The sequence below is a fragment of the Aquarana catesbeiana genome, linkage group LG07 (assembly GCF_042186555.1).
Source record: "Aquarana catesbeiana isolate 2022-GZ linkage group LG07, ASM4218655v1, whole genome shotgun sequence".
NCBI lineage: Eukaryota > Metazoa > Chordata > Amphibia > Anura > Ranidae > Aquarana > Aquarana catesbeiana.
This window is the reverse complement of record NC_133330.1, coordinates 171,192,686-171,218,101: the sequence shown is the minus strand read 5'-3', so window position 1 is coordinate 171,218,101 and position 25,416 is coordinate 171,192,686. Positions and strand designations below refer to the sequence as shown.

The window sequence follows — 25,416 nt, the reverse complement described above, 5'->3', positions numbered from 1 at the left end:
TACTAGCAATGCATTTTTTTGTCACTGTGTAGTCTGTAAGCAAGTAAATCATGTACGGTGATGTTACTGGATATGAGGTGAATAAATTTTCTGAAGTAAAGTTATATTGTTTAGCAGTAAAATTTGTAATGTGTCTTTTTCTGTGTGTCAGAACAGGCCTTAAAGAACCTTGACCTTCTCTATAGTTTTAGCCAGAAGCTTTCTATTGCTTTTATTTTTCATCTTGATGGTTTTATGTATTATATTTCCTTCCAAGCATCATAATTCATTTCTGCAAAGGTGGTTAATCAGTATAAAATTGTCAGTGGTAACTTGAGCAATCTGTAATTCATTTGTATAGCTGTCATCTTTTTGCAGGTCATTGAAAGTGATAATATCAAGATTTTAGAAAAAGGAAAAATTCTGAAGATTATGAAAACAACCTTGTCACATTCTGGATCTTTTAGTTGCACTGCCAGCAATATTGCAGGAAGTGATGAAAAGCACTACTTTGTAGATGTGCTAGGTAAGTTAGCTAAATAATTAATACTACTACTTCTCCTACTACTACTACTAATAATAATAATAATACTAATAATGTTATACATAGTCTATTTAGTTCTATATTAAATCTAAAAATGGTATGTTGGATATATATAGTAGAAGTCCAAGTAAACTTAGAGCAAAATTATTAAGTTATCAATGAGAATTGTTTTGTAAGCAAACACAATCATTTGAAAGGAATTATTATGGGTATTGGAATTGTTGAATAATTCTAAATAGCTGATACCAAGTGTTTGTTGGCATTAGAATCAACATCCTTAGTTTTTTCCACTAAATTTCATATGAATTATAGGGATGGGATGAGGGTTGACTTATGCAATAGGTTTATTTCTAAGTTAGCTCAGTAAACCCGTTTATCCTAAAATAATTAAATCAAAGCTTAATTTACTCTGCACCTCACTGAATATTCAAGTGAATACAGGTTTATATCGAAAAGCACACAGAAATATACTCCTTTCCTAAATCCCCTCCAATGGCTCTTAATGAAAAGTCTAGATCTAAAAACTGGAGGAAAGGAAGTGTTGTTGGCTACAGCATCAAGTCAGATTTCAGTTGTCATTTTGATTACCCATACCACAGCATTGCAACTCCTTTTTCGTTAGAATTTCTATGACACCTGGCATTTTGCTGTCATAAATAATAGTCTCTGCTACTGCTGATTGGCAGCAACATATATTATTATTATACAGGATTTATATAGCGCCAACAGTTTACGCAGCGCTTTACAACATTAGGGCAGACAGTACAAGTACAATACAATTCAATACAGGAGGAATCAGAGGTCCCTGCTCGTTAGAGCTTACAATCTAGGAGAGAGGGTCAAGTTATACAAAAGGGTAATAGCTGTGGGGGATGAGCTAATGGAGAAAATAGTGCAGTTGTTAGATGGAGGCAGGATAGGCTTCTCTGAAGAGGAAAGTTTTCAGGGATCACCTAAAGGTGGATACATTTGGAGACAGTCTGACAGATTGGGGTAGCGAATTCCAGAGGATGGGCGAGGCTCGGGAGAAGTCCTGGAGGCGGATATGGGAAGAGGTGTTGAGGGAGCTAGAGAGTAGAAGGTCTTGGGAGGAATGGAGATGGTGATTAGGTTGGTATTTTGAGACTAGGCTAGTGATGTAGCTGGGGGCAGAGTTGTGGATGGCTTTGTAACTTATTGTTAGTATTTTGAATTTAATTCATTGGGTGAGTGGTAGCCAGTGGAGGGATTGGCAGAGAGGGGTAGCAGACACTGAGCAGTTTGTAAGGTGGATGAGTCTGGCAGCAGCATTCATGATGGACTGAAGGAGGGATAGTCTATTTAAAGGTAAGCCAATGAGGAGGGAGTTGCAGTAGTCAAGGCGAGAGATAACCAGGTAGTGAATCAGGAGCTTTGTGGTTTCATTGGTTAGAAAGGGACGTAGTTTAGAGATGTTGCGGAGGTTGAGGTGGCAAGCTTTGGAAAGTGATTGGATGTGGGGCCGAAAGGAGAGTTCAGAGTCCAGGATAACACCTAGCACCCTGACATGTGGGGACGGGTGGATGGTTTTGCCATTGCTCTTGACAGAGAAGTCAGGGGAAGAGGCACGTGGGGGAGGAAATATTATAAGCTTGGTTTTGGACAAGTTGCGTTTAAGGAAGTGGTGTGACATCAATACAGATATGTCGGTTAGTAAGTCAGTGATGCGTGAGGAGACTGATGGAGTGAGTTGAGGGGTGGAGAGATAGATTTGTGTGTCGTCAGCATAGAAATGATATTGAAAGCCATGAGAGGCTATCAGCTGACCCAGGGAAGAGGTGTAGATTGAACATAAAAGAGGCCCAAGAACAGAACCTTGGGGGACCCCAACAGAGAAGGGAAGAGGAGTGGAGGAAGTAGAATTGTAAGTGACACTGAATGTGCGTTGGGATAGGTAGGATGAGAGCCACTGAAGAGCACAGTCACGGAGACCGAGGGAGTAAAGTTTTTTGAGGAGGAGGGGGTGGCCAACCATGTCAAAGGCAGCTGAAAGATCCGGAAGTAGGAGTACAGAATAGTGTCCGTTGGTTTTTGCAGTTAGTAGGTCATTTGTGAGTTTTAAAAGAGCAGTTTCTGTAGAGTGTTGAGGGCGAAATCCAGATTGAAGAGGATCAAGAAGGTTGTTTTTAATGAGGTGGTCACTCAGTTGGTTGTAAACCAGGCGCTCAAGTAGTTTAGAGGAAAAGGGGAGCAAGGAGATAGGGCGTAGGTTGTTAAGATTGGTAGGGTCCAAGGACGGCTTTTTAAGTATGGGAGTGACCAGTGCATGTTTTAGAGCATTGGGGAAGATGCCAGAGGTGAGGGAGAGATTGAAGATGTGGGTTAGAGAGTGTAGGATGGGGTCAGAGGGCGACCGTAGCATTTGAGAGGGAATAGGGTCCAGGGGACAGGTGGTTAGGTGGGTGATAGAAAGGAGTTTAGCAACTTTGTCTGTAGTAGCAGATTTGAATAGGGGGAGTGTCAGTTGTACCTGTTGACATGGGGTCTTAGCTAGGGGAGATACCTGTAGAGTGGAGATTTCATCACGGATTGTATCAATCTTGTTTTTGAAGTGATTAGCGATCTGGGCAGTGAGTAAGTCAGTGGGTGGAGGCGGTGGAGGACAAAGTAGAGAGTTGAAGGTAGAGAAGAGTTTACGGGGACTGGATGAAAAGGTGTTAATAAGATTTGTAAAATAGGTTTGCTTGGCAGTGTGGAGGAAAGAATAGTATTTTTGGAGGGCAGATTTGTATTGGTTGAAGTCTTTGATAGACTTAGTCTTGTGCCACAGACGCTCAAGAGAGCGACTAAGTTTTTTGAGAATTTTAGTGTCATCTGTTTGCCAGGGTTGTAGGGGTCGAGGCCTGATTCTGCGTGTAGTGAGGGGAGTGAGCTTGTCCAGGGTGGAGGACAGGGATTTGTTGTAGATGGACGTGGCTTGGTTGGGGCAGGACAGGGGAGAGATTTTGTCATAGAGGTGGTCAGTAGCAGAATAGAGGAGAGAGGAGTTGAAGTTGCGAAAGTTTCTACGGGTGATGGTTAGGCGATTGGTGGGAAAGGTGATGGAAGACAGGGGGAGAGAGAAACTAATAAGATGATGGTCGGAGAGAGGAAAAGGATTGTTTGAGAAGTTGCATGGAGTGCATAGGTAGGAGAATACAAGGTCAAGGGTGTTGCCATCAGAGTGAGTAGAAGCCTGTACCCATTGCTTCAGGTCAAATGAAGAGGTTAGACTAAGAAGTTTAGAAGTAGCAGGAGTGTTTGTATTAGCAGGGATGTTGAAATCACCGAGAAGGATTGTGGGAATTTCCGAAGAGAGAAAGTAGGGTAGCCAGGCAGAGAACTCATCAAGGAAAGTCGATAATGGTCCAGGGGGCCGGTAGATCACGGCAATTCTTAGGGAAGTAGGAGGGAATAGACGTATACGGTGGGCTCGATTGAAGAGGGAAAAAGAGGGAGGAGAGTGAATAACTTGGAAGGTGCTCTGGGGGGATAGGAGGAATCCCATTCCACCTCCTTTGCGTCCATTAGGCCTAGGGGAGTGAGTCCAGTGAAGGCCACCCTGGGAGAGGAAAGCAGGAGAAGGGGTGTCATGTTCGTGGAGCCAGGTTTCGGTGAAAGCAAGTAGATTAGAGGAATTAGTGACAAAGAGGTCATGAACAGCAGTGAGTTTGTTGCAGACAGAGCGGGCGTTCCAGAGGGCGCAGGAGAGAGGGAGGCTGATGTTGGGAAGAAGAGGAATGGAGACTAAATTGCGTAGATTGCGACTACTGTCAGATGGTGTAGGGTGATGGGTGTATTGGGTACAGTTAAATAAGGGAGGCCCAGGGTTTGGGGAAATATCTCCAGCGATTAGGAGAAGCAGAAGAGTAAGGGAGGTAGTATGAGAATGTGATTTGTATGAGGGGACATGCTTCAGTGTCCTGGGGGGGTTGTTAGCAAGTGGGCTTAAAGTTAGAAAGAGGTGATGAGTGCAGTAATAGGGGGAGGGGAGAAGTGAGGGTGATATGTACAGATTGTGGGGTGGAGCAATGGGGTGAAGAAAAGAGAGTTTGAGGAGAGAGGCAGCAATTGTGAAAAGGAGGATAGGTAAAGAGTGCATGTTTCAGAGAGGAAGGAGAGATAATTTGAAGCTGGGGTCACCTGCAGTCTTTTGTAGTTTGCTTTGTGCAAATCGCTGAAGTGCAAGAGCAGAAGTGCCACTTATTTAAAGAACCCCACTTCTTTGGAAGAACCCCTGTATGTGCAGCCCCCTGTATGTGTTCCCCCGTTAAGAAAGCCTTGTTATATACTGTGTTGGGTGTGGGTGGAATCTGGCAATTAATCAATTAGGAGGTGATATAAAGGCACACAGCTAGTATAGCAAAGCTTTCACATCACAGTCAAATTGCAGGAGGACCAAGAGGCCAAAATTGTAAAGATAAGGGAGCCCATAATTTAGGTAAGACTTAATAGCTAAATAAACATTGAAATAATGTGAACATGGCTACAGATGGAGTTGAAACAGCGGTGACAAACAGATTTACCAAGTATATATGTAAGCAGTCAGTCAATTTTCGATTTGCAGGACATGGGAGTATAAACGCAGATTACCAAGTATATATGTAAGCAGTCAGTCAATTTTCAGTTTGCAGGACATGGGAGTATAAACGCAGATTACCAAGTATATATCTCGTGGATCCATCCATCCCTACTCCAGCACCTGACGCCCTTTTCCAGTTTTCACTCCCACCTTTTGTTCCATCTTCGTTCCTGGGAAGTCCGGACCACTAGGATCTCAAAAGCCCTTTTAGACCCTCTGTAACAGGGGGTCATGGGGTTCTGGTAAGCGGCCAGGCTCTTACTTTTGGTGGTGGTTCTACACATTTGAGGTTCCATGCGGTTGAAAAACCTGTAATCACCAACTCACCTTGTCTTGGGTTCCTTTTTTTTGGACTATTTTTGATTTCTTCACATGGTTTTTTCAGTATATGTTGTTTGGACTATATATTTTTTTAAATCGTCTGCACTGATTGCGATATATTATTGCACGGATGATTTATGTTTTTATTGATCATTTTTTGTGAATTGTTTGCACTGATTGTGATATATCACTACACAGACAGTATATATATTCACTGATATTGTGTATTTAGTACTTTGTGTGACGAACCGGTCACACATATATCCATTCACATAGCGCGAGTCATCCAATTTTTCTTCTATATATGTAAGCAGTCAGTCAATTTTCAGTTTGCAGGACATGGGAGTATAAACGCAGATTACCAAGTATATATGTAAGCAGTCAGTCAATTTTCAGTTTGCAGGACATGGGAGTATAAACGCAGATTACCTGTGAAGAGAGAAGAAAATATTCAGATGGATGGTGCAAGAGCAGAAGTGCCACTTATTTAAAGAACCCCACTTCTTTGGAAGAACCCCTGTATGTGCAGCCCCCTGTATATATTTCTCATATATTTCTCATCTGTTTATATTCTTTTGTAGTTTATTCACCCCCCCCCCCCTTCATTTATAGCACAAGGCCCAGAATATTGGTGCCCACTGAAAAGGACAAGACTCATAATAAAAATCCCTTACGTTGCTAGCAAGTAAAGTTCCCCCATACTTTGATGATCGGTGAGGAAGTGCCTCCACTACACTAGTGGTTGTTGGACATGTGCTGCCCTTAAACTGGAAGTCAATGTAGAAAATCCCCTTTACACTTTGGGTCAGTGAGGTTCTCCCTTACATTGATGGTTAGAGTAAAGTTTCCACAATAGCTTGCGGGTCCACTCCAAAACTACATTGTTCTGAGGTCTTGGAGATAGGGATTTGTGCTCCCTTCTGGTTTGTTGTAATATCCCTTTGATAAATACGAAAAATAACTTCCTGTGCTCTCTGCTGCTCTGTTATTGTATTATTGGCATTTTTTGCAGATATCTCTGTGATGTATTGAAAGAGGAGAGTGGATGTATTCTTTAGTCCTGTTCTGGTGAAAACTATTTTCCTCCATAGATACAGTACAGTGGTTAAGCATTGTCACTTTGGGATTGACATGCTAAGACTAGAAATCTGGTGCAGCTGTGCAAGGTAGCCAATCAGCTTTTAATTTCTGCTTGTTCAATTAAGCTTTGCCGAAAAAACCTAGAAGCTGATTGGTTTCTATGCCGAGCTGCACCAGATTTTGCACTCTCCAGTTTTAGTAAATCAACCCCTGTAGGACTGAAAGTATTTTATTGGTGTCATTACTAGGCAAAGGAAATGAAGGCTTAAAAAGGAAAACTGAGGCAACTACCATATCTGGTAGGATGCAATATATTGAATTTTTGTTTTTGGATTTAGATGCACATTAATTTATGTCAAGTAACTTAAACTTAGAATACTGCAATATGGATTGGAAATAAATAAATATATATATATATATATATATATATATATATATATATATATATATATATATATATATATATATATATATATATAATTTTTTTTGTTTTTTTCTTGTTAATGTTTTGATCGTATTGAAAAAACTTTAAATACATTGTGCACACATTCCAAAGCGGTCATGTTCCAAGCATGTACCCATCTGACCAGACAGTTGTCTAAATACTGTTGTATAAATTAAAATGTATAAATTCTCATTTATTATGCTTTGTAAATGATCCTATCTGTCTACACGTATTTGGTTTTGGACTATTCAAATATGGTAAGATTTTTTAGCTGCCAGAATGAACTAACAATATAATATATATAATATATTTATAATTTAATAATAATAAAATATAATATATTTATTATTCTCATTTTGTTTCAGAACCACCTAAAATTACTGGTAGTGGAACAGTCGATGACATTTCTGTAATTATTGGAAGAGCAGCTAAGTTAAAATGTGAGGTAAAAAGAAAGCCCTATCCTGCTATTCAGTGGTTCAAAGATAATAGGTAAGACATATAGGTCTCATACTGATAATCAGTGTAGGCATAAGGGCTCCCTATTTAACCACTTTTACCCCCTTCATAACCAGGGCACTTTTGCAATTTAGCACAGTGCCACTTTAACTGGAAATTCCGTGGTCATGCAACACTGTACGCAAATTAAATTTTTATCCTTTTTTTTCACAAAAATAGAGCTTTCTTTTGGTGGTATTTGATCACCAATGGGTTTTATTATATAAACAAAAAAAGACAGAAACTTTAAAAAAATAACAATGTTTTCTACTTTATGTTATAAAATATATCCAATAAAAAAAAAAATCCAATTTCTTCATAATTTTGTAGGCCAAAATGTATTCTGCTACATGTCTTTGGACATGTTAAAAATGTTATGAGGACTCAATAATGAACAAACATTGCTCTAAAAACATTCTCAATGTGAACTAATTATATAATCTCCTCTTCCCTGTATATCCTTGCATGCAATTGTGCAATGTGACAAAATGTATATGGTTCTTCCACTGATATGACTGTGAATGTTTAAGGCATTTTAGCAAGTTCATAATGTTATAAGCTGTATTTGTACTATACAAATTATCAATACATACAGTGAACATGAAGAGACCCCACTGAAATCACTGATTTTTGCTGTCAAACCTGATATATTAACTGATAAACTTATATATTACATGTAGCTGGATATAAGAAGTTGTTTAAACATACAGTATACTGGTGTTCGTGCAGCAGCTTGAGAAGCTTGAGAAGTGAAATCTCACTTGGTGGGAAGATCTTGCTATTAGGGTACCAAAGAAAACCAAGAAAACTACAAGTGATTTGTCCCACCAGCATCTACCCATAGCAGAAAATGTTTTTATTTTAAGAATAAGTATTTTTTTTTACATTGCAACTTAACTTTTCCTGACTTTTATTAAAGGTTAGTTGGAGGAGGAGACACAAATATTAACATTTTAGAAAATGGACAGATTTTGTACATAAAGAACTCGCGTTTAACTGACAGTGGACAATATAAATGCGTAGCAACCAATTCAGCTGGCTTGCAAACTAAAGAAAGTAATTTAGTTGTTAATGGTAAGTTAAATGTAATGTAAAAGGTATGAATATTCTATTTCCTTATCACATACAGTGTATATAGGTATATATCCTATTCAGCTAATATAACATTACCCATCATTACAAATATATATTCATAGAAGTAGATATCCTACTTAGCTAATGTAACATTATTCATCATTTCAAGATTACTACTCAATTCAAGGTTTGTAGTTATAGTTGATTGCAGTTTATACAGGAAGTACTTTGAGCTGCACAGTGCCACCACAACAGACGTCAATGGGTCTTATTAACTAAGGAAATAATCAAAAGCAGGGATTAATTGCTGTAGGATTCCTGAACAATGGGTTCACATCGATGTGCAAATTTACCCCTATAATACAATTCTAGTCCATGAACCTATATATCAGAATGTACACCAATACTTGCAGTTTACAGTGCGGACCTAAACTGAAGCATGTGTTGAACATCCAGATTCAGTGCATTAAGAATTACTATGTCTGCATTTTCCTTGTATATTAAAAAAAAATACAAAAAAACACAAGTGCATTGAATTCCTTTTTTTTTGCATTGAATTCTAAATCAGAAAGTATGCACTGTGATTCCCCCTGCACACCATGCACCATGACATTCTTACTTATACTCATTTTCTACAGTCCCCTTTTTTGAAATGTACTGTATATATGCAATATCTTATGTTTTCATGTGCACAGGAGACACATAATAAATACTGTGAGTGTATGATTTGGGTATCTGCTCAAGATTGGTGCATCCATGCATAAATCTAAGGAACCTACATTTCTGGATTGTGGGAGACAGCATATAAAGTCCAAGCAGAAGCACAATGACCATTTTTATGGCCTGTGTTGATGGGTTTTGGGGTGTGTTGATGGTATTAATTTGAGACACTTTTGAGATCATTCAGAATTAAATGACAGTAGCATTTATCATGAAGTTGACCTCCTTCTGACCTGTATTTGACCTTTTCAAACACATTTTACATTCCAACAACCAAAGAGGTAAACCGCACTCTCACAAACCCCACAAAAAATGGTGTAGTCAAAACATAAATATAGATATAACTAAAATATCCGTAAAATAGTTAAATTTAGGTGCTTAGTGCAAAAAATTCCAAACGTGATAAAAGGTGACACCAAAGGATATTGTGCTCCTTCTCTCCACCAAATAAGTGCACAGCACACTCACCAGAGATTTATGACCCCTTTTACTTAAAGGAAGTCACAAAACGCTTTATATATCCCCAACTGGCAGTCTCTCACACAGGGCCATGGAGTTCAGCTCTCTGTTCCAGCCAACATAGAATACTGTACACTTGGACAAGTGGACACCAGCATACACTCATTGGTGCTCCTATGCATTTAAGAGACTCTACATATATCTCAGTGACCTTTTAACACTCCACTACTGGTGCATCACATTTCACCACATAATGCAGCTAAATAAATAGTTTCTGATGCTGCATGCCCAGTCAACTGCTTTATTCATTCCCTTGCATGCTGAAGCTGATGTGTTACGGCCCATGAGCAATTTGAAGCTCCCTGGTACAAACTTGAATAAAGCAGTGGACTGGGCATTCAACATCAGAAACCGTTTATTTAGCTGTATTGGGTGGTGAACTATGATGCACCAGTAGTGGAGTTTTAAAAGGAGCATCGATGAGTGTATGCTGGAGTGTCCATTTGTCCAAGTATGTGGAATGAAACAGAGAGCTGAACTCCATGGCCCGGTGTGAAAAACTTCCAGTTGGAGATATATAAAGCACTTCCTTTAGTAAAAGGGGTCATAAATCTCCAGGGCATGTGTTGCACGCTTATTTGGTGATGAGGAAGAGCACAATATCATGTGGAATTTTTTGCACTGAGCACCTAAATTGGACTATTTTACGGACATTTTAGTTATATATATATTTATGTTTTGATGACAACATTTTTTGTGGGGTTTGTGAGAGTGCGGTTTACCTCTTTGGTTGTTTACTCTTTAGACTTAACTTTAAAGTGGTTCTAAAGTCCCCCTAATACCCCCTAATAATTACCTGAGCCCGATCTAGAGCCAGCGATTTTGCACGAGAGTCTCGGCTGGCCAGGACTCTCTCTCCTTGTTGGCTGAGGCAGCAGCAGGCTGCCATTGGGTCCTGTTGCTGTCAATCAAAGTCAGTGAGCCAATGAGGAGAGGGTGCGGGGCTAAGCCACAGCTCTGTGTCTGAATGGACGCAAAGAGCAGCGGCTCGGCTCAGGTGCCCCCAAAGCAATGGGGGCAGGAGGGAGGGGCCAGGAGTGCTGACGAGGGACTCGAAAAGAGAAGTATCTGGGTTGCTTTTGCAAAACCACTGCATAGAACAGTTAAGTATGACATGTTTGTTATTTTTAAACAGAAAAAAACAAGACTTTAGTATCACTTTAAATCTTATGATGAGCAGCTCTCCACCCAAATATTTTTAGAGGTTATTTTATTACATTTGAGTTGATTTTCACTTGTTATTTTTTTTACATTTGAAAGTAACACTAACATTATTTTACAAAATGCTATTTTTTCCTAGTTCCACCCAGCATTAAGAATGAAAACACTACGACAGAGTTATCTTTTAATGTGGACAGCGGAGTTAGCCTTGAATGCGATGTTTGGGGAATTCCTTATCCTGCAATAACATGGTATAAAGATGGTGAAAGAATTCAGGATAGCACACATATCAGTTTCACTGAAAATGGCAAATATCTTCATATTTCAGAGGTGAAGGTTACACATTCAGGCAAATACAAGTGTTATGCAACCAATTCTGCAGGACATGCTGAGAGAGAGTATCTGCTTGATGTTTATGGTAAGTTATATGCTCTTGATGTTTTCATTGTACAGTGTGAAACTCATATTCACACTGACCTATACATGTGTAATAACTTGAAGCATATAGATATGTTTAAATAAAAGTAGTATTTAAGCTATCATGATTAAATTGAATACTATTACAGTGTAGAAAAGATGTTTGCTGAATACTGTTGTAGTTCTTTTAAAATACCTGCAGTGATGTTGTCTAACCAATAATGGCACATATGAAATAAACCCCCATCCAGTATAAGTTCAGATAGCACATAAGAATGTGTTTATTTCTTTATATTCATCGGCACAAACATATCCCTACAGCAATAGTTATATTTTATGAAAATAATAACTTTATTATGAAAAAGCAGCCCCTTAGGTCTAGCCAAGTGACTGTGTCTAAGTGTAGTCTCTGATTCTTTGATTATCTATCTGATATGAGGAATCTGGGGAAGAATTTTCCTAGACTACCCCCCCCACCCCCACTGATCAGGACTGTTGTAACATTGTAAGTTTGCAGTTGTACATTAAGACAGAGCAGAGGCTGATCTATGGGTAAAAAAACGATCAAAGCTACTGCTTAAAGCGTGTAAAAATTCAATAACAAACATGTAATATATTGCAGCTTTCCAGTCCTTAAATGTTGTTGCTTCATTTGATTCCTTTCTTAAGGCTTTTGTTTCCCTTTAGTTTCAACTCGTGGTTCTGCCAGTATCATACATCCAGTCCTAGGGTGACAACACTCACTTACTGTAATTGATCTATGGAGGAGCCATGTTGTCAACTTAAAGTGCTCTCATGATTAGGGCTACAAACACTTCCCCTTACCTTATCTCCATTACATAAGGAGGATGGGTTGTATAGTTCACAGATGACAGCTGGCAAAGCTGATATGATTGTTTGAGATTTCATTTCAGTGTGCCAAAAGCTACAAGGATACTGGCTTTCTATATGGCTCAACAGGTACTGTATTGTTCTGTACTGTAGACTGAAAAAAACAAAAACAAATGCAACCATCACATCTAAGGACTGGTAAACTGAGGTATATAATGCTTTTATTCCTGGGTTTAGATAAAATTGAAGTTCCAGCATGGGGAAAACAAAAAAATGAAAAGTCAGTAGCTACAAATACTGTAGCTTCTGACTTTTAATATAAGGGCACTTACCTGTCCAGGGATACCGTGATGTCAGCACCCCAAGCTGATCCATCCATCAGCTTCAGGTGCAGGTGCCAGCATTGCAAGTAGAGGAAACCGGCTGTGAAGCCTTCAGGCTTCACAGCCGGTTTCCTACTGCGCATGTCCCAGAAGGCACACACCACATAGGTCCCAGTAGGCAGCGGGGGGATGGAGGAGGGCCGGATGCAACCGTGGAAGTGATGTACCTCGCCACAGTGACATAGGATGGAAGTCCAGAAGAAACAAGGCAAAGAGGTACCAAAAAGAAAAAAAACATCCAAAAATGGGTGTTCAATTGTTTAAAACTGAGATGTCTTTTTGCCTGGAACTCTGCTTTAAGATGTCACTTATGAGCCAACATTTTGGTCCTTAAAATACATACTGACCCTGGATAATGATGACATGCCATTTTGTGAGGAAAGGAAGATAAAGGCATAGTTAGGTAGTGTACTATAACAGAATAAAATACAAGTTATGCCCTGTACACACGGTCGGACATTGATCGGACATTCCGACAACAAAATCCATGGATTTTTTCCGACGGATGTTGGCTCAAACTTGTCTTGCATACACACGGTCACACAAAGTTGTCTGAAAATCCGATCGTTCTAAACGCGGTGATGTAAAACACGTACGTTGGGACTATAAACGGGGCAGTAGCCAATAGCTTTTGTCTCTTAATTTATTCTGATCATGCGTGGCACTTTGCGCGTCAGATTTGTGTACACACGATCGGAATTTCCGATAACGGATTTTGTTGTCGGAAAATTTTATAGCAAGCTCTCAAACTTTGTGTGTTGGAAATTCTGATGGAAAATGTGTGATGGAGCCTACACACGGTCGGAATTTCCGACAACCAGGTCCTATCACACATTTTCCGTCGGAAAATCCGACCGTGTGTACAGGGCATAAGTGTTACACTTATGCATTGTTTAGCATTCACACACTTAAAGTTATAAAATATCTCTAAAGCTATATCTGCATTAAAACTGAAGCCTACATATGATCGCATAATTACATTGGTGCAGCGTGGACTAATGTAAGTATGTATATTTAATACCTGAGGGACCGGTTTGCAAGGTAACAATCATTGTAGTAGTCCCCACTACTACAGTGTATGCTGCAATCTTCTGGGTTCTGTGCTAAGCAGCTTACCTCCTGCTTACTGACTACAGGGGGTTACTTGCTTGGCACCACTGCCATTTAAAAAGTGCCTTGTATTTTTTTAATGAATGCAAGGCATTATCTAATTGGTTGAGGCGAAAAGGTGGGGTGATGGTGTAATGAGCTCCACTTCGACCAGTCAGCAAATGCCTTGCTTTCATTGAAAAAATACAAGGCATTCTGATTGAGCTACCGCCTGTGGTCAGTATGCAGAAGGGAAGTTACTTGGCAAAGGACCCAGAAGTTAGTCGCAATCACTGTAGTACCAGCAACTACTTTAGTGATCAATGTAACCATGCAATAAATATTTACAGTAGATTTCAGCTTTGAAGTGGTTGTAAAGGATCAAGATTTTTTACCTTCATGCATCCTTCTGTGAGCAGTAGCCCCCCACATCCGCCCTCCCTAATACTTACCTGAGCCCAATCTTGATTCAGTAATGTGCACGAAAGCAGCGGCTCTCTGGGGTCCCTGCCTCCTCATTGGCTGGGACAACAGTGGGAGCCATTGGCTTCTGCTACTGTCAGTCACAGCCAATGAGGAGAGAGTGGGGCAGGGCCGGGCTTCATTCTGTGTCTGAATGGACAGACAGAGCAGTGGCTCGGGAGCGAGCCCACTCGGGTCAGGTCGGGAGCACCGGTGGGGGACCCGAGAAGAGGAGGATCGGGGCTGCTCTGTGCAAATCTACTGCACAGAGCAGGTAAGTAACACGGAACTTGTTTTTATTTAAAAAAAAAAAAAAAAAAAACCTTTGATATCACTTAAGTACATGGCTCTGTTATTTGATACTTATTATTTGGCTTTGCACTCTAAGAAGCTAATACTGGGCTTGATTTTTTTAATGTGTAAACTAAGCTGAACTAAACATTTAATCAATTGTAGGGGAATTCTGAATATTTCAACAATGTAAAGTGGTTGTAAACCGCTGGATGTTTTTTGCCCCCCCCTCTTTACCCTGCAAGGTAATATAATAATGTGCTAGTATTGCATTGCATACTAGCAAATTATGTTAAACGTACCTTAAAACGAACCTCTTCCAGTTCGGAGATGTCATCGCTGCAGACGCTCCCATCTTCATCAGTCTTGCTTCTGGGTTTGCATGCATGCAGGAGCAGACGCGCCTAAACGGGCACCGTTTAGGAGATATTTACACTACCTATAGGTAAGCCCTATTATAGGCTTACTGATAGGTAAAATTTAGTAATGGACTAAATACCATAAGCCACATAACTAATATTGTTTAATGATTAGAAAACAATTAAAGAATAGATTTGCAAAACTTTAGATCTGCAATGTGATGTCATCCGAAGTGCATTTTCTTTGCTAAAAACAGTTTTTTTTTTTAAATATATTATTAAAAAGATGAACCAATATGAGTATAAATAAAGATAATGTATAGGTTCAGAACAGAACTGAAATAATACTTTGAGATATAATCCATCTATGTCATATTTCTTTTAAATAAAAAGAGGATGTTATGTTCAAGTCCATGTGTATGCTTTTGGGATTTAAATAACTATACCTATAAGCATTTGAATGCATCTTTTTATATATGTGTCTGAAATAAGTTCTGTCTGTCCTGCCCGTGGTACCCTGCTGTTCTAACAACTAGAATTCATCTTGTTGAGTAGTTCCAGCTTCCATTCATAAAGACTTAAGCAAGCCTCAAACCACAAAGGTCATCGTTGGTAAAACACTTGTACTGGAATGTGAAGCCACAGGACATCCATTACCCTTAATCACTTGGCTAAAAGAAGGAGTGCCTATACAAATAAGTGACAACATACGTCTTCTGTATAATGGCAAAAAGCTGGAGATAAAGTCAACAGTGGAGTCTGACCAAGGACAGTATATCTGTGTGGCCACAAATCTAGCAGGAGAATCTGAAATGATATACAATGTTCACATCTTAGGTAAGCTGAACTCTCTCCAGAAGTCTTGCTCAATACCCACATTTTTAACATGAATTAATTACTAAAGATGAGCTCCAGGTGCATAAGCACCATGTAATGCAATTATGTATTCATTAAAACCATTAGGTGTTTTTTCAAATGCAACTAGTACTTGAATTTGGCCTCTTGTAATTCCCTGCACAGTAGAACTCAGACTGAAGGATGGATGGACAGCATAGGAACCAATCAGGTGTGCTGGATGCAAAGTCTGCTGAGCTCCTTCATTGTCCAATTACAGGCTAGAGGACAGGGAGGAGGAGATTTTTTCTTATTCATAACAGAAACCGTTTTAAATGTTTACCTGAGAAAATGTATAATTTTAAGAAAAAATGTAGGTAATTTTGAAATTGATGGCTGTAACACGTTTCATAAAAGTTCGGACAGGCTAACAAAAAGTTGTAAAAAGTAAGTGGTACATAGTTGAAAGAAAATTTAGCAATTAGGTTAATTGGCAAAAGGTCAGTCACATGATAAAAAGGGCATCTTGGAGAGGAAAATAGAGAGAAGAAGGAGAGGGTAACAACTATCAATACATGTTCCAGGAAGGGTCATACACTGGTATATAGGACATACCCTTGACCCGTTCCTGGAGCAATAGCCAAAAAACCTGCTTGTATAACTACAACATAAGAGACAAGTAGGTATGTTCCTCTAGATCGGCTGCATCTTGGAGAGGGACTGTGCAAAGTGCTTAGTAAATGAGCAGATGCTCTGCTGACTTCCATCATCCAATCATGTGCAAGCAAAAACACAGTTTTTTTTTTATTATCCTTGCATGTGATTGGGTATTCTTTGAAAAGTGAAGATTTACCTTGTTTATTAAGCTCTGGAGAAACTGCAATTGCAGAGTGCAACTGCACTTTACAAAGCGCACAGTTTATTTGCCTTAAGTAAATCAACCCCAGAGTGCCTCAGAAATAAAGATGGGCAGAGGTTAACCAGTCTAAGAAAAGCTGCGTCTAACAATTGTTGATCAATTACAGAATAATGTTCCACAATGTAAAATTACAAAGACTTTAACCACTCGCAGACCGCCGCATGCCACTATATGTCGGCACAATAGGAGAGGTGGGCAAATGGGCGTATAGGTACATTCCCTTTAATTTGCGGGCTAGTGGGTGCGTACATGCCCAACGTGTACTGCGTGACTATGCCAGCGCGTTCCGTAGACTCAATGTCCGCTGGTGTCCTACGATTGCGTCACAGAGCGGCAGAACGGGGAGATGCCTATGTAAACAAGACATTTCCCTGTTCTGCCTAGCAACATGACAGAGATCTACTGCTCCCTGTCATCGGGAGCAGTGATTTCTCTTATGTTGTAGTGAGCCCATCCCTCCTACAGTTAGAATCACTCCCTAGGACACACTTAACCTCTTGATCGCTCCCAAGTGTTTAACCCCTTCCCTGCCAGTTTCATTTACACAGTAATCAGTGCATTTTTTAGCACTGATCACTGTATAAATGACAATGGTCCCAAAATAGTGTCAAAAGTGTCCGATGTGTCCGCCGCAATGTCGCAGTCATGATAAAAATTGCAGATCGCTGCCATTACTAATAAAAAAAAAAATCAACAAAAATGCCATAAATTTATCCCCTATTTTGTAGACGCTATAACTTTTGCACAAACCAATCAATATACGCTTATTGCGATTTTTTTACAAAAAAATATGTAGAAGAATACATATCAGACTAAACTGAGGAAAAAATTATTTTTTTTTGTATATTTTTTTGGGATATTTATTATAGCAAAAAGTAAAAAATATTGTTTTTTTTTTTCAAAATTGACGCTCTTTTTGTGTTTATAGCGCAAAAAATAAAAAACACAGAGTTGATCAAATACCACTAAAAGAAAGCTCTATTTGTGGGAAAAAAAGGACGTCAATTTTGTTTTGGTGTAACGTCGCACAACCGTGCAATTGTCAGTTAAAGTGACGCAGTGCCGAATCTCAAAAAGTGTTCTGGTCAGGAAGGGGGTAAAATCTTCCAGGGCTGAAGTGGTTAAATATATCATTAGCTACAGTACATAATATAATCAAAAGATTTTGAGAATTTGGAGAAATCTCTGTGTGCAAGGGATAAGGCCGAAACACAATCCTGGATATATTTATAATCTTTGGGCCTTTACATGGCACTGCATTAGAAACAGGCATGATTCTGTGATGGGCATCACTGCATGGGCTGTTATCAACCCTCAGTTCAAAAGCCTGTGTCTCTGATGGCATAGGGGTACATTAGGCATCATCAATGTTGAAAGATATAGCCAGGATTTAAAGCAGCATATGCTCAGACAAGAATGGGACAACAATCCTCTCCCAAGTCTCCTCAGTTCCCAGATGTTTACAGAGTGTTGCTAACCACTTCACCTCTGACAGGTTTTACCCCCTTCATGACCAGACCATTTTTTGCTATTCGGCATTGCGCAATTGCACAGTCCTGCAATATTGTACGCTAATTAAATTTATATAATTTTTTCACACATATAGGGCTCTCTTTTGGTGGTATTTGATCACCACTAGATTTTTTAAATTTTTTTTGCTATATAAACAAAAAAGACCAAAAATTAAAAAAAAATATATATTTTCTACTTTCTGTTATAAAAACAAAATCCAAATTTCTTGATAAATGTATGTGACCCAAGTAATCTGCGCTACCCCCAATTTATTATTATATAGGGAATTTATAGGTGAAAATTAAATGTGAAAAAATAATAGTGACATTTTAAATATAATTGTTTTAAAGCAAAAATTTGACTAATAGTGCTGCGACACAAAAAAACCTGAATATCTAGTTTTGTTAAGTAGTAAAAGTGCTCAGGTGAGCTACTAATGTCAAATACTGGCTGAAAGAATTCCTTCAGCCTAAGTATGCATATTATACAAACTTCGGATGTAAATAAAACAATAATTGTTTCAATGATGTGCAATACAAAAAAATGCGAAAAAATGCAATGAATAAATTGTTTCAATATTGTGCAGTCCGCTTTGGGGAGTGAAGTCCTGCAAACTCGGTATGTACTTTTCTATGTGAGCGATCCTTGTTTTTTCAAAAGTAAAGTGTCATCTTCTTTGTATTAAACAAGCCAAACATTTGTAGAAAAAGTAAAGGGGGGCCACTTACCAGATGTGTAGGACCCCTATTACTGGGGGTCTTAAGGGCTCAGATATATATTTATTTATCAGTTACATATAAGTCCTGACACAACACCTTCCAGTGAACACTGCACCAGAGCCAGCCAAGGCAGCAGGAGAAGCATCAGCACAGTGCCTGCAGGAGAGGAGGACACTCAGCAAGCAGGATGTAATAGGAGATCAGAGCTTCCATCAGAGTTGGTGCATCTTCATCAACCCTCTACTTATCAAGTGTCCAGGGAAGGGAGAAGAACAAACTTCCACTAAACATGTTGCTGGCTCTGGGGGACTGAAGAAGTTCACCCGAAGTTTGCTGAGCCGGAGATCCTGCGCTGACTGGTCCATCTGGTGTGCATTCCTCTCCTCCCAGCTGTTCCTGCCCATGGAAGCTCATCATACTGTTATATCAGCGCTAGTGAAGATTACAAGGCGGATGGATGTCTGAGGATGAAAACCAAATCAGCTGTCCCTGCCTACAAGATTTGATATATCTGAGCCCTTAAGACCCCCGTAATAGGGGTCCTACACATCTGGTAAGCGGCCCCCCTTTACTTTTTCTACAAATGTTTGGCTTGTTTAACACAAAGAAGATGACACTTTACATTTGAAAAAACAAGGATCGCTCACATAGAAAAGTACATACCGAGTTTGCAGGACTTCACTCCCCAAAGCGGACTGCACAATATTGAAACAATTTATTCATTGCATTTTTTCGCATTTTTTTGTATTGCACATCATTGAAACAATTATTGTTTTATTAACATCCAAAGTTTGTATAGTATGCATACTTAGGCTGAAGGAGTTCTTTCAGCCAGTATTTGTTTGACATTAGTAGCGCACCTGAGCACTTTTACTCCTTGATAAATGTATGCCAAAATTCAATTAAAATTAAAATTAATATTATTATTATAATTATTAAAATTAAATTAAAAAAATCCCAATAAGTGTATATTATTTGGTTTCTGTGAAAGTTATAGCGCCTACAAACTATGATATATATATATGTATTTGAAAATGTATCATTCCTGATGTACTGATGGTCTATTTCATTTCTTGAGGCCCTTAAAATGCCAGCACAGTAGAAATACCCCCAAATGACCCCTTTTTGGAAAGTAGACAGTCTGGGGTATATAGGAGGAGGCATTGCAAGTTTTTTGAAGTTCTAATTTTTTGTTACAATTTTTTGAAAAATGAAGAAATGAAATGTGTTTTTTTTCTCACTTTTTTTTTTTACATACTGTCACCAGTGCAGTACAGCATCATCATATGGTGTGGTGGGGACCAGGGATACTGACTGGTGACAGTATCTTAACAAATATTAAATAATACTTTATTCTATTTTTTTTTTACATTTCCTACTTTAATGCCCTGTACACACGATCAGAAAGTTTTTCGGACGGAATTCCGCTCAAGCTTGCCTTGCACACACATGGTCACACAAAAGTTCTCTGAACTTTCGACCGTCAAGAATGCGGTGACGTACAACACTACGACGAACCGAGAAAATGAAGTTCAATGCTTCCGAGCATGCGTCGAATTGTTTCCGAGCATGCGTGATTTTTTGCACACCCGAATTGCATACAGACAAACGTATTTTCGGAACCGAAAAATAGAGAACCTGCTCTCAATCTTTTGCTGGCTGGAATTCTGCCAGCAAAAGTCCGATGGAGCATACACACGGTTGAAATTTCTGACCAAAAGCTCACATCCAACTTTTGCTGGCAGAATTTCTGATCATGTGCACGGGGCATTACTATTTTTTTTTTTTACATACTTTCAACAGAGTAGTTCAATGTCACCATAATGACACTGTACTACTCTGGAGGGGTGAATCTGGATTTTTGTTACAGTGAAGAGGGGATGCTACTCCGTGGTAAACATGGCCTTGTCCCAATGAAACAAATAGTTTACAAGTTTACCCCTGATGAGCAGAGTTGATGCAGAGTCCAGGCATTTATGCTGAGGCCAGGCACCCTTCAAGTTATATGAGCCTACCTAAATCAATTTTATGGACCTGATGCCTCATACTCGAGAGGCCACAGCATTCTAAACAAACTTTATATAGCAACCAGGTGTTGCTTGTTCCCAGCTGCCTTATCCTGCGGAATGCCCTATTTGTGTGACCACTTGTAAGCCCCACGGCCGGGGGTGGCCACCTTCGGGGTGGAGGTGAGGACGGTGAATCAGCACTTTCCAAGATCTTCAATGGGGAAACCATTTGCTATCCCTATATTTGTTTTTTTATTAAATAATTCTCTGGTTAAGCAAACCTATTTGATGGAGAGGAAATATGAGAACCCCCTGAGGAAGATGTAGACATTTAGGTCGAAATGCATTGGGGCTTTTTCCATACATCAGACATTACAACCGATTCTATTATTGCAAGCTGAGAATTTATAAATTATTTTCAAATCTGTACTGCGTTTGGTATTGTCAACCATTTTTTTCCCCTTTTCCACACCTGTTTCCCACATTGTTTACCAGAGCTCATGTTTTAACTTTTGTATGGTATTGTCCCATTGCTTTTTGATAATAAAAAATACCTATTTTTTACTAACCTTTTTGTGACTCTCAATTGCTGCTAAAAAACCCCACAGGGAACCTTTTTCTTCTTTCAATGAAACAAATAAAGCCTCTCCAGGTGAGTGAGTCTCCACTTAATCCCCACACACACATAAAGAGGTTTTTTGGGAAGTGCAATCTCCGTAATCATTTGCTTTATGGCCATTTCCCAACTTTTTTGGAATTGGGTTGTAGTTTGCCAGATTTTTCTTGCCCTGTCTCAAACTTTTTTGAGACATGTTGCTGCCATTAGTTTCAAAACGACCTTTTTTTCTTCCTAAAATGGTACATTTTCTCATTTTAAACATTTAATATGTTTTCTATTTTCTATTGTGAATAAAATATGGGTTTATGACATTTACAAAACATTGCATTCTGCATTATGTAGACTTTACACAGCATCCCAACTTTTTTGGAATTGGGGTTGTATATATGTAAAGCACTATGTAAATTATGGGTGCTATTTAACTATCTGAAATAAACAAATGTATAAAGTATGAGCCTCAATTGTGAATTAAAATATTTTTTCTGAAGTTCATCTGTAAGGTGATGAAGTGTTTGCTTAGTTTTAACACTATCTAAAGAAGAACATCTTATTAAAAAAGAAAAAAACACTCTCCCAATTAGTACTGTATTTGGCAAAGTTTCTTGGCTGCATTTCGAGACAAGTTATTCATGAACTGAAAACAACTTCTGTCTTTGCTCATTTTTTCTCTGACAATAGTCACATTAGATTACATATTAGGGTTCAGAGTATAGTTAGAGCTTGAAGTTGGGATTTCATAACACGTATGAACTTTCTTATATGAGTTTATAGAGCAAAGCATTTACAAGAATCTGCCACTGAAGATTGAACAATAGTTGTGCGCATACTGTACATGGTTTCTCATCCTACCACGTATAGTGTTAGGAGAACCCCTCAACTTTTACGGAACATACTGAGATTTAACTGTTGACTTTTGTCAGAGATCAAATTTCTAATCATTGGGCCTAATTTACTAAAAGGAAATGCCCAAGAATAGGGGGAAATTGCTACGAAGATAATTGGTGTGCTCATGTTATGGGTTTGAATGATCAAGGACATCTGTGCCACCAAGAAACACGATTTCTTAACTGATCTGCCAGCACATGTGCTAATGCATACTTTGCAGCCACTACTTTCAAGGTGTATTAAGCTTTAGGGTAATGCTCTTTTTGGACTTAATATGCAGATAATGTGAAATAAGTTGCATTTTAAGATTATGTCTAAAAAGACAAAACAAAAAAAATCATAGTGTGTCAAGCACCAGGATTGCTCTCTAAGGTATGAAAGGCTACTGTGGTAAACAAAGGAGCAGCTTTTAAAGATCTGTATGCACTGCTGTTGAAGTAAACAGGCCAGCATTCCTACATTTATCTTTACAACATGCAGTTGCAAATAGCAGTGCGTGAAATGGCCAAAGCCTTCATTTCTGTGCATTGTATTTCATGCATGCAGACTGAGATCCCACAACGCAGCTGACAATATATCATTTAGCATGGTTTGCAGATGCATCAGTGGGCGCAGATATTTATTTTTTTCAGTAAACAAAGCCTATCTGGTTTAGGTTCGGTTCACACTGCTGCTGCAGCGGATCCTCCTTGTGAGACCCCAAGTCGCATGACATGTCAGATTCAATGCTTCCCTGTGAGAGCCATCTTAACTGATACCACACAAGTTGCTCTGACTTTAGAAAAGGTTCCTACGCTACTTTGGTCCAACTTGGGTGCGATTTCGGCCCTACAGGCTCCTAAATAGAATCCAAGTCGTAAGTAACTTACAGGCAAAGTCACAGGCAAAGCTGTACGACTTTGCCGTTGCAGCAGTGTTAACTGAACCTAAAATACAACTCACACATGAAACTGTCATATTACTTAATTACTGTTACACCAACTGATGGCAAATAGTTTGTGGCCATTTCATCTTTAATACATACTGTACTTGTATCATCACATCTATATTTCTAAAATGGTTGTTCTATGCAATTTGTACAGTACCGCCAACTATAGAGGATATTAATGATCCAGGAGAGTACACTGTCATTGCCAGCAATCCTGTGGAACTGGAATGCTATATCAAAGGAATCCCCCTTCCAACTGTAATGTAAGATGCAAGAAAATCTATTTTGTTTTCACATTCTTTATTATGTCTTTGTTGAGATTTTTTATAGTAGAAAATTCAAAGCTGTTCCTCAAAATGTTCTGTCCTTACCCCAAGTGGAATTAAATCAGTATTAACTCCAAAACCAAAAATGTAATGTTTCATCTAACCAATTCGTAAATGTGAGAGCTGCATTTGTTACATGTTGTAGACTTTTTTCTTTCTCACCTGGTGATCCGGCCAGTAAATCTGTTATTTTTGAACTTCCTTTAACAGACTTAGGGTCCTTTCACACGGGACGTGAACATCCGCTTGCTCAGCGGGGATCGCTCTGTTGATCCCCGCTGAGCCGGCGGATGACAGGGCGGTCCCTGTTAGATCTCCGCTCTCCCCTATGGGGAGATCGGATGAACACGGACCTTCTGTCCGTGTTCATCCGATCCACTCTGCAGACGGATAGAAAAATAGGATTTTCCTCCGTCTGCAGAATCGGACCATAGCAGGGATGGATGATATCGGGTGTTAGTGGATGTTCATCCGCTGACACCCGCTATCCCATAGGGATACATGTATGTCCGTATTTCATCCGAAAATGGATGGATGAAATGCGGACATACTGTCCGTACGTGTGAAAGGGGCCTTAGACTTGGTACACACTATAAGAAAATTGGGAGAACGATTATCTGGTTTTCCTTGATCTTTCACAGCAGATTGAAACTGAGGATGGTACTAATTTAACAAAAATTATTGTATGACAAAGGGTTTTTTTTTGCTTGACTTACTGTTGTTTATTGTTTCTGATCATGTGCAGTCTTTTGTATCAATTTTTTCTTGTATGAAAACAATACACATTAAACAAAAATCATTAGTTCTGTTCACGTAGGAGAAAAAAAATTGAGTTTGTCCCTTTGGAAATTTTTGTTTGGAAAATCTGAATTGAATGTTGAAAGTTGTGTACACACTAAACAAAAATCAAAAATCATTCCTTGTTTGAAATTTTTCTTCCAATTGTCTCATAGTGTGTACCACACTTAAACTATGCAGCAAAAGTGGGAGGTAGATGGTTGAGACAAACAATTATGAACAGAACTAAACCCATCAATGTAACTGTTTCTGAAGAGAGTTACATTTAAGGGATGCATAAATGATAACTGTCACAGCTGCTTGCACTCATAAATGAACCATCAAGCCTCCAAATGACTGCTGTCATATCTCATCACATGTGCAGCACCATGGCAACTGCAAATCAAACAGAGGCTAAGATGGTGGCTTACTTGGCTGTAAAGGATAGGAAGGTTTTAATTCCATGTTAACACTGACTTCCAATTGTCAGTTTTTATTTCCAAATGGAAAATAAAAATTGTTGAGGTAACTGCTTAAAAAGTGTTAGCTGGAGTTCAGCTTTAAATCATTAGTCTAGTCCTTCTAAATCTGCTAGCGCACCTAACACTACCCTTTACACAGATTGATAATGCTGATGTCCAACAGTGTCTACATTGCTTCTCCATCCAGAGTGGAGACACCCTAAATCAGCAAGCGTATCACTGGCCAGATCACCAGGTGAAACTAAAGGCAAATTCCCCCCCAAAAAAACTAACATAGCCACCTCATTTACAGTAAGGATTGGTAAGGTAAGGATTTTTTTTTTTTTTTTTTACAGTACGTTGTATAGCCACATTGTTTTATAACCAGACACCCTGGTACTAAGTGTAATATGATTTTTTTTTTCTTCTTTAAAAGGTGGCTAAAAAATGGAATTCCTCTTGAGCCAAGCAATGATTTGCATATTCAAGCCAAAGGACAAAAGCTCATAATTTCAAGCTCAGATTCATCCGATAGTGGAGTTTTTGAGTGTGTTGTGAAAAATGAGGCTGGAACAAGTAGAAAAATATTTAACGTCAATGTGCATGGTAAATAACGTAGACTCCTTCTTTCTAATGCATAATGTCATGACATAATACTATGTCAAGCGATGACAT

General features: G+C 39.0%; 1 protein-coding gene across 1 annotated transcript in view; it reads left to right on the top strand.

Annotated features, from left to right (window-relative positions):
• The window catches only part of HMCN1 (hemicentin 1), a 656,490-nt gene that overhangs the window by 179,605 nt on the left and 451,469 nt on the right, over positions 1 to 25,416 (top strand). The window contains exons 28-34 of the mRNA XM_073592871.1: positions 358 to 505; positions 7,314 to 7,440; positions 8,366 to 8,520; positions 11,060 to 11,338; positions 15,308 to 15,589; positions 23,332 to 23,440; positions 25,178 to 25,347. Coding sequence (XP_073448972.1) covers positions 358 to 505; positions 7,314 to 7,440; positions 8,366 to 8,520; positions 11,060 to 11,338; positions 15,308 to 15,589; positions 23,332 to 23,440; positions 25,178 to 25,347 — 1,270 coding nt within the window. The remainder of the gene's footprint in view (positions 1 to 357; positions 506 to 7,313; positions 7,441 to 8,365; positions 8,521 to 11,059; positions 11,339 to 15,307; positions 15,590 to 23,331; positions 23,441 to 25,177; positions 25,348 to 25,416) is intronic.